Source organism: Gadus morhua, chromosome 1 (genome assembly GCF_902167405.1).
Source record: "Gadus morhua chromosome 1, gadMor3.0, whole genome shotgun sequence".
In the NCBI taxonomy this organism is placed as follows: Eukaryota; Metazoa; Chordata; class Actinopteri; order Gadiformes; family Gadidae; genus Gadus; species Gadus morhua.
Window position 1 is genome coordinate 14,488,528 of NC_044048.1, and position 10,000 is coordinate 14,498,527.

Below are 10,000 nucleotides of genomic sequence, written 5' to 3' on the forward strand. Positions count from 1 at the left end.
AATAGTACTTTTACAAAACAAATCTTCCTTTGATCTAATAATTCACCATGAATTGATGAATAGACACATGAGTAGAGAGGTCTCTCTGCACATGTCATCTTTTCTACTTTCATTTCGCTGTAGGATAGCCCAGACAACATATTCATGGCAAGAAAAAATAACGAGAGGTAAAAACCAAGTTAATATTAATAAAAATGAAAGATTTTCATCAATTTGAACAATAATAGTAATCAGTGTTTCCCACAGAAATTTTGGAGACTATGGGGGGGGGGGGGGTATGGAGCGATTGTTGACAGGGGGGGGGGGGGGTGGTATGGAGCGATTGTTGACGGGGGGGGGGGGGTATGTGGCGATTTTTTTTTCCCCAATGAGAGCGACACGAACATCGTCTGAGCAAAAAAAAAAAAAAAATATATATATATATATAATAATAATAATAATTCATGTGCACGCAGAGACTATGGCGGCCGAAATTAGACTATGGCGGGGCGCCATAGTCTCGTCAATGTGTGGGAAACACTGGTAATAGAGACTATTCATTCTCAAATCACATTTATGATACCGCCCTTCTCTCAAGTAGACGTGAAAAGGTCTAAATCACAAGAGAGCCCATACTGATTTTAACTGCTTTCTGATAATACAGCTGCCCTAAAAGGTGGAAGATCTTCCTATCAAGACCTGCTTGGGCAGAAATCACTTAAGGATGACATGAACCATCACCATTATACAAATAATTGTTGTCTTGAATTGAGCTCAGCTTTTCTTTTTAACCCCCGTTTTCCCTAACCCCCTGAATGGAGCAGTGTGCTGCGAAGCGATCAGCGAGTCAGACTAAAGGGAAAACCTGTGTGTGTTTGGGGTCAAGCAGTCTGGGGAGATCTAAGGAGGTACGTTTTCTGTTCCCGTCTGAGAGGCCTTGAGTGGATTCTTAAATATCAGATCACTGAGATTAGAAGTTATGCACACACACCCATACACGGACATACACACGCACACGCACACATACACAAACCACACACACACATATACACACACACACACACACACACACACACACACACACAAACACACCCATTACATTTGGTAATTGTGACTTAAAAACCTAAAAATAAGTTAGTTTGAAATGTTGTGAATCAATTTTGTGCATGTGTGTGTTTATGTGTGTGTGTGTGTGTGTGTGTGTGTGTGTGTGTGTGTGTGTGTGTGTGTGTGTGTGTGTGTGTGTGTGTGTGCATGAGCTTGTGTGCACATATTTGCATTTGTGTGCATTAGTGAATGTCTGTTTGCTCTGTGCATGTGTTTGTTCTGATACATGTGTACGTGTGTGTGTGTGTGAGTTGGTGTAGGTGTGTATTCCTGTGGCCTTTGCCACAGCTCTGGTTTCTCACCAGCATAGGGTTACTCAATGGAGTGTGAATTAGCCATTCTGATCCCAAATGACGAAGCAGCAGCAGGAGGGAGCAGGACAAGACGACTACTGTTGGAGTGTGGACCCTCTCTTACATGCCTCTCTCCTGCTCACCCGGCCTCTTACTTTCTGCTGGTTTTAAGGGCTTTAAGGAAGGTGAGCTGGCGGTGTCAGTGTGTGTGTGTGTGTGTGTGTGTGTGTGTGTGTGTGTGTGTGTGTGTGTGTGTGTGTGTGTGTGTGTGTGTGTGTGTGTGTGTGTGTGTGTGTGTGTGTGTGTGTGTGTGTTTGGGTTTGTGTGTGAGTGTTTGTTTGTTTATGTGTGTGTGTGACGTATGTGTGTTTTTTTGTGTGTGTTTTTTTGTGTGTGTTTGTGTTTGTGCCTATAGATGTGTAGACATGACATGTATATATGCAGTGTGAAAATGTCTGCCTAGTGAATTTGTTCACACATGTTTGTTTCCCCCAGTAAATGTCTTAGTCAAGGTGGTCAAGGAGCGGGGGGGGGGGTCTCCGTTTCAATTCAATTTCAAAAAGCTTTATGGCACGACCATTGTTGTGAACAGTATTACAGATGCATTATTGATCTTTATTTTTGACACCTGATGGAAGTATGTTTTCTTTCCCTACGAGAGTTTTCTACTTTGTAAATGCATAATAATTAAAAAATATATATAAAATAAATAAATAAAAATTATATATATATTTTTTTATATACATTGGTAGTCAAGGCGGGGCCCTATTGTTGTTAAGGCGGTTGCTTAACAACACAGTGCTGGGGGAAACACTGCATGTAATTTGGGTATTGAATGGATGTTTTGCATGCTTATTAGGCATACATTGAAGGAGGGAGACAGAAACAAGTGTTTGTAGAAGCAGAATTGATGATTAGTAAAATCAAAGGGAAGGAAAATCAATGTTTATCTGAACATACCGCCCGACCAAGTCTATCTTCAATATTCATGCTTCAGATTATCAATAATGTCAATTTAAATTGGGAATACTTCAGAAAATCAAAAAGTGTCTTATTGTCGGTATCCTAACAGATATGCCCTTTCTCTGACGTTAGTCAGAGAAAGGGCACATCGGTCGGAATTAGATGTGACCACACAAAGGTAAATTTCAGTTATTGAAAGAACAATGATATTAGCTGACGATGCTATTTTAACTCCGCACTTACAGAGGAAGGGTTGTCCCATTATTGAACATTGAATGAGCGTAGTGGTTGGTGATGCAGCCGGGATGCAGCATAGATTGCTTTAGACTGTAATAATGTCATTGTTTTCTATGAACATGATAATCTTTACCCACATTTTTTTTTGCGATGTCAAGGAAACATTTTGTCTATGTGGTATTTGCCGTTGGAACATCGTCTCATGCTTGTTCGCCATTATGCCCAGACTATTCATCCAATGACACCATGCCTGTACGTATCGTTCTCCATCCATCCAGCCAACCGCCACCCAAGCATCCCTTATCTGTCGCTCTTTCTCCCAAACCCGCCAACCACCCAGCCCACCCGGCCCACCCGGCCCACCTGGCCCACCCGGCGCTTGCTTCCAAGCGGCGCTGGCTTCCTCCCGGCACTGGCTTCCTCATCCTTTGTTCCGCGAATTGTCCCGTCATCCTTCCCTCCCCACACTTGTCCCTCATCACTCTCCCCTCCCCTTTCCCTCTCTTTCCCCCAGCACCCTGGTGTACTGGCGGTTTGGGTGACATATTGTGATCCACGGGAATATTTGATTGAGTATTTGCATCTATCGGCATTCACACAACACACAGAAAGGCTGAGTAGGACTTGGAAAAACCTGGTGTATGTGTGAACAGATCTGGGGCTTTGCGTGTATTGGTCGTTTTTATCTGAGGTCACGAGGGGAAATGCTGTGGGGAGGAGCGGGGCAGTTTCACTGTCAGCCCTGGTTCTGGTGGAGTCCAGGCCTCAGTAAATTATGCGCTAATGTATGCACAGCCCCAGTGAACCCGTGATACCTTCCCTTCCTATTCCAGGCTGGAACTGGATCATTGGGTCACATGGGGCCTATTTGTTTCTTTCTTGCAAAAGAGTGTGTGTGTGTATGTATGTGTGTGTGTGTGTGTGTGCGCGTGCGTGCGTGCGTGCGTGCGTGCGTGCCTGCGTGCGTGCGTGCGTGCGTGTGTGTGATGTTTGTGTATTCGAGTGTGTGTTCGTGCCAAATCCTGTTTCAAATGTTGAGATATTTAATAGCAACAGCATTTCCAGGTCACTGTTTTCAGATTACAGCTTGCCGTATCAATGTCTTGCGAACTGATACATGTCATCAATCAATGAATTTCTGATGACCATTTTAACTGAAAAGCTATAGAGCAGACACACAGTGAAGCTGTACGTGAAGCTATATGTGATGTATTGTAATGTAGCTGCTCCTCATGGGTGGGTTCCATTACTGCCTGGGGACTTGAACCCATCTCCCTAATGGGGGTTTCAGTGTTTCCCAGTACTCGAGTGTTTCTTCGGCAGGAGCCTCCAGTTACATATAATGGAAGACATTTAGTTGAAGCTTTATTTCGGTCAATAGATGGTGAGTGTGTACATGTAACAGCACTCAGTTCTCATTAATGTGTAGCACCGTTACCACTTTCATCCATAGCGACTTTTACGGGTTACCGTTTTATACACATGTCCTAATGAGCCGTGTTCTGTTTCATGTTGGCTCTGCCATCCGGGCTTCACAGTACGGGCTTTTCCTGTGCGGTCATTCGCGTGCACTGAATATTTCAGCAACGCACCCATTAACGTGGGCACCACCGTCATTCCCCACGTCACTGTGTATATAATGCGCCATACAGCAGCGCTCGTCCTCCCTTTTCTATTACTTTGACCATTTTGAACGATCTGATTGGTAAAAACAAATGTTACAAATCAGGTCGCTCTGAATAAATTAAATTTTTCTACCAATCAGATCGCTTCACTAGTTATTTTTTTCAACCATTCAAATCGCTCCACGATAGGGATTCAAGCTTTGTTTTATCAAAGACTGTTAATTGGTTGATGTTGAAGGCCTTTAAATACACATCCACCAGTATTGGACCTGGTGCACTGAAAATCATTTAAACTTGTTGTATTATTCTGTTATGGCCGTTTTATATGGCTGTTTTTCGCACGCTCTGTCCCCATGTGTAGTGAAAAAACGGTTGGATTAACACCGATGTAGTCGCATCTGTGTTAGCCGTTAACCGATTCGTATCAGTGAATCGTCGCACCCCTAAAATATATATCTTATAGATATAAATTATCTAAAGAGATAAAGTCTGTGTGACTAAAGGGCAGTACAGCTATACACAGCTTTGCTGCCCGATGTGTAGGGAGGCACTCTCCCTTGCCCTCCCTTCTGCCTTGGGGCTCTGGGTCTGCGTTTGGACAGCGTATTATAGCCCGGGTTTTTCCCCTCTCCGTGTGGCGTTCCCCTGTGCTTCATGAGCGGGCTGGGGACTCGTCCAGTGTAGCAGTCTCCTTGACCCTGACTTTCCCCCGCTTTCTCCCTGCAGTCTTATGGCTGTAAGTAGAAGGCGGAGCTGCCCGTTACGCTGGTTGTACAGTCCTCTGTTGCTCAGTTGCCTAGGTCCGCCCCTGCAGGGGTTTCTCCACTTGTAGACAAACGATTCCCTCCCACACGGTGTGAAGGCGGTGGGAACCAGACAGCTAGTCTCCCTGGGGCTTTGCCTAGCGAGGCTCTTTGGACCTGTTGGGTGCTCCCCAGCTCTTGCTGGAGCGTGACCACCGTGTCTGTTGTGCACCTGTCGGCGCTGGTGAAAGCCGCCTACCCCATGGTTCCCCTGGGTCTGCTCTTTATGTGCAGAGGTGGCTTGCTTGCCAGAGGTTGGATCCCAGGCGACACAATCTCAGGGTACACAAGCCAGAGCTTCTTTGTTGCTTTGTTAAGCCGATATAGCTGCTCTTTTCATTGTTACGCCTGCCAGTGGGTTTTCATGGATTCTATAAAATAAGGGTTGAGTCAGAGGTTACCGGCTCACTCTATTCTTCTGGATCATTGCTTTGCGTGTTCCTCTGAGAAAATAGAATTTAATTTTATGTTTTGCACATCTACTGCTTATTGAGTCTGATGTACCCTGTGACGTAGGTCTTTGTGACTTGGGTCCAGCCGGAGTAAATTGATCGGGCTCCATTTACAGCTTCCCCTTAGCCCAAAGGGCGAAGGCTTGACGGTGTAGCCTACATATAATACAACAATAGTTCTATAATAACATAACTATCATCATACAGCAGACACATTGGGGTTCGAACATGTACTCTTTTAGATGAGAGTCCCTTTAGTTCCAACATCTGAAGCACTATACTGTCCTGCCCCCATATTAGATGCAGTACTGAAAGAGACTTATCAATAAAAGCGTTGAATGGGAGCGAATGAATGACGTGGGCAGATCAACTGAATGCCCTTAGGCCTAAAAAAAAAAAAAGTTTGGTTCCTGTTGGTTGTCAGTTGAGGTCATGGGTAGGTAGGGAATTTATTTTATTTTTTTATTTTATTTTTTCCAGCGGCAGCGAATGATAGGTAGGTTGTTTTCATTTAAAAACGAGAAAATTCGCGCATCCTTGTACAGAATGAAGAGGTGCTGTACCAAAACGTAATTATAGTTTGCATCAAATTTATTTATTTTTTTTATTTTTTTATAAAGCTCATAAAATAATTTGGGTCGCACATAAATTGACAGGGTCGGTCGGAAACCGGAACCAAACAAATTTTTTTTTAGGCCTTATTGCTCAATTGTCTTATTGCGCTGTACTGTAAACTACTGTACTCTCCCAGTACCTTTGGTTGCTTGCTTCCCATTGGTATTGCCTTTACCTGGGTGTCTACAATTGGCTTTCAGGTAGAACTACACTCTAGGAATAAGAGTTGGCCATGCATATCATTTCTCACATAACTTATTCTCTCTCATTGTGTACTATTGTGTTTTTTTCCGTTCTGCAGGTGGGAGGAGGAGGACCAGGCTGTGGAAGCAGGGCCGCTGTGTTTGTCCTTGTGAGTCCTGCTGTGGGCTGGCTATTTCCGTTCCTGATCCAGGCCACTGAGCTGGACATCCCTCCTGTACAGTTCTGTGTGTGCCTCTCCGCCTGGGGCCCCAGGGCCTTGATCTGGAGACACCACAGCCATGGAGGTGGCTCTGGTCGACTTGGAGGGCCTGGACGACGTGGACAGCAGCCTGGAGGATGAGCTGGAGAGCTACTCAGACGAGACCACCGCTCTCACGGTGGACATGCCACCGGAGCGGAGCAGCCCAACGAGCGACCATCTCTTCCTGGCGCCTCAACTCGCCTCCACACCCTCCCACTTCAGCACCTTGCCCCCCAGCATATGGGGGTCTTCAGCCTCAATGGCCGGCCTACAGGCACAGACACTGGCCGTGCCCCAGTCCCCGAAGACGAATACGGGGAGCAGACGGGGGCGCACAAGCTGTGCCAGCATGATCTCCAACTGGAAGTTGTTGCTAAGCAGCGAGTCCACCAAGGAGAGTGAGACCATATACAGCCGCCTAGCGAAGGAGTGCTGCGAGGATCTGTTTGTTGATAAGCGTGGTCTTGACGACGGCGACCAGAAGGTTATAATAAATATTGCCGGTCTTCGATTCGAGACTCAGCTCAAAACATTGGACCAGTTCCCCGACACGCTGCTGGGGGACCCGACGAAGAGGATGGATTACTTTGACCCGATGAGGAACGAGTACTTTTTCGACCGGAACAGGCCAAGCTTCGACGGGATCTTGTATTACTACCAGTCGGGGGGTAAGATCCGGCGTCCAGCCAACGTTCCTCTTGACGTGTTTACAGATGAGATGATCTTCTATGAGTTGGGCAGTGAGGCCATGGAGCAGTTCCGAGAAGACGAGGGCTTCATAAAGGACACAGAGATCCCGCTGCCAACCAACGAAATCCATCGGCAGTTCTGGCTGCTGTTTGAGTACCCGGAGAGCTCCAACGCAGCACGGGGCGTCGCGCTCGTCTCGGTCTTCGTCATCGTCATCTCCATCATCATCTTCTGCCTGGAGACTCTGCCAGAGTTCAGAGAAGAGTCGGACATGCTCATTCCCAGCGGGCTGAAGCCTCTCAACCAATCCGCGGGCGCGCAGCCACCCAAGCCCCCAACCTTCTCCGATCCCTTCTTCATCATCGAGACGGCCTGCATCGTTTGGTTCTTCTTCGAGCTGTTCGTGCGCTTTTTGGTGTGTCCCAGCAAGAGCGACTTCTTCCACAACCTGATGAACATCATAGACATCGTGTCCATCATCCCCTACTTTGTCACGGTGGTCACGGAGGTGGTGAGCACGCCGCAGGAGCACGCATCGGCCAACATGTCTCTGGCCATCCTGCGCATCATCCGTCTGGTCCGGGTGTTCCGTATCTTCAAGCTCTCCCGTCACTCCAAGGGGCTGCAGATTCTGGGGCAGACGCTCAAGGCCAGCATGCGGGAGCTGGGCCTTCTCATCTTCTTCCTCTTCATCGGAGTCATCCTCTTCTCCAGCGCTATCTATTTCGCTGAGGTGGACGAGCCCAATACGCAGTTTGTCAGCATACCAGAGGGGTTTTGGTGGGCGGTTGTCACCATGACCACGGTGGGCTACGGAGACATGTGTCCGATCACCATGGGCGGTAAGATGGTGGGCACCCTGTGCGCGATCGCCGGCGTGCTGACCATTGCCCTGCCCGTGCCCGTCATCGTCTCCAACTTCAACTACTTCTACCACCGCGAAACGGAGGCTGAGGACAAGCTCCCCATGACCACTGCTGTGGAGGAGGCCATGAAGTTGGACATGGAAAACAAACAAGGAAGTAGAACCACGCTGAACAAGTCCAACGGCGTCTGGCAGAATGACATAGGGCAATAAGTGTGGGGGGGGGTTCAAGTTGAAATAACTTGAACATGGCTTAAGGAGTAGAGGACACTGATGAAGAATTTAACTGTTTTATGTAGTGCATCAATTCTAATTTATGCTTGATACCATTCTCAACATTATTTAATGGAAACAGAAGAGTTCATTTAATGTCATATTACAGGGTAATTTAAGTTTAGAGTTATTTTTGAACGTGTAACTTGTGCATACAGGACTGTATATTTAGGACTATATCATATGAATAACTCCTTTATCCGTTTTCTTTAGTTTAGATTATTTTTTCACCAAATATCTTACAGCACAATGGTCGAACTGACTCTACGGTATGTATTTTAATTGAGTGCCTTATGTTCTAAATATATATATTTATATATTTATGTGGAATCCGCCATATGTTAGCTAATCATAGTTCAAAGGCACATAGGCCTGGTATTTTATAAACAATGTAATACTTCCACAGGTTTGAGACAATACTATAATCAAACAATGAGTTGAGTATGAAAGAACGGATTGCTCAAACACATTGCAATGTAATATATGAGGATGATGTCTGGTGTTTGATAACTGTTTCTGTGATAATTAGGATGAAGACAGTGTATGGTCTGATGTTTTAGGACAGACCTTTCTCTTATCAATTGCTGCTACCGTGTGAATGTGAGGACAGCCACAGATCCAGTGATATATTCTCATGAAATGATTACCTGGGCGATGGCCACAGTAGCGTGCAGTTTGTCACTCTTAAAGACCAGTACACTGTATAATTGGATGTGTTTGTTTGTACAGTATGATTCCAATGCAGTATAAAACATACTGTAAATGCAACATGTTTTGTCATTCCTTTGGTTAATAGTGTGTGTGCGCATGAACGTGTGCGTGCATGCGTGTGTGTGTGCGTGTTCTTGAATAACCCATCTTGGTGTTTCCTTCAAGGCAAGAAAACCCCTAACCTATTAGCATGTTATATAAGAAGGCATTCTAACGACCTGTCTCTGCTTTCACTGTAATGCAACACACACGCAAACACACACAAACCCACACACACACACACACACACGCACACACACGCACACGCCAGTGGGTATCCAGAGCCGCATGTGAGAGCACTGTATCGACTGTACCGGGGAGTGCTGAAGAAATCCCCGGTCAGACAATCGTGTCCTGTGCAGTGAGCCCTTGAGACGGCTCACTGCAACACGGACCTTGTAGCGAGATCTCCCACCACCCGACACCCGTCACTCTGGAGCCTCAAACACCTTCACCCCTCACCTTCCTCAACCCCCCCGGGAGAGGGACATCAGGAGCATGTGTCCAAACACTTCCTGCTGAGGTTTATGACATGGATGACGCTCGGGGAGGTCAACTGAGCCGGGTGTCTGGTGGTTTTCTGGTGGAAGACAGACAACCGCGTGGATAGGTTTACGCCGAGACTCTGATTTAGGTTGCAAACGAAATGGATATTCTGGCTCATACACACACGCACACACACACACACGTACACGTGCACACGCACACATATACGCAGACACACACGCGTCAACAAACACATACGCACAGACACGCATACGCACAGATACACACAGAAACACACACAGGAATCGCCTCGAAAGCATGATGTCACCTATCTCCGTCCAGGACTAATATTCCAGGCGAAGACGAGGCCTGGAGGAGATCTGCTCATTAAACTTGCATGAGTCCATCCATATTTGA

The 10,000-nt window shown here is 46.4% G+C and overlaps 1 protein-coding gene across 4 annotated transcripts in view; it reads left to right on the plus strand.

The window, feature by feature from the left end:
- kcna10a (potassium voltage-gated channel, shaker-related subfamily, member 10a) overlaps positions 1-9,115 on the plus strand; it is a 13,168-nt gene extending 4,053 nt beyond the window's left edge. The window contains exons 1-3 of one of the 4 annotated variants that reach the window (XM_030364849.1): positions 529-887; positions 1,449-1,564; positions 6,376-9,115. In XM_030364849.1, coding sequence (XP_030220709.1) covers positions 6,557-8,287 — 1,731 coding nt within the window. In that variant the 5' untranslated portion in view covers positions 529-887; positions 1,449-1,564; positions 6,376-6,556 and the 3' untranslated portion in view covers positions 8,288-9,115. Of the gene's footprint in view, positions 1-528; positions 888-1,282; positions 1,565-6,375 lie in introns of those variants that run through there. The other 3 variants (XM_030364858.1, XM_030364834.1, XM_030364841.1) reach the window with 3 other exon arrangements.
- The last annotated feature ends 885 nt before the right edge of the window (positions 9,116-10,000 follow it).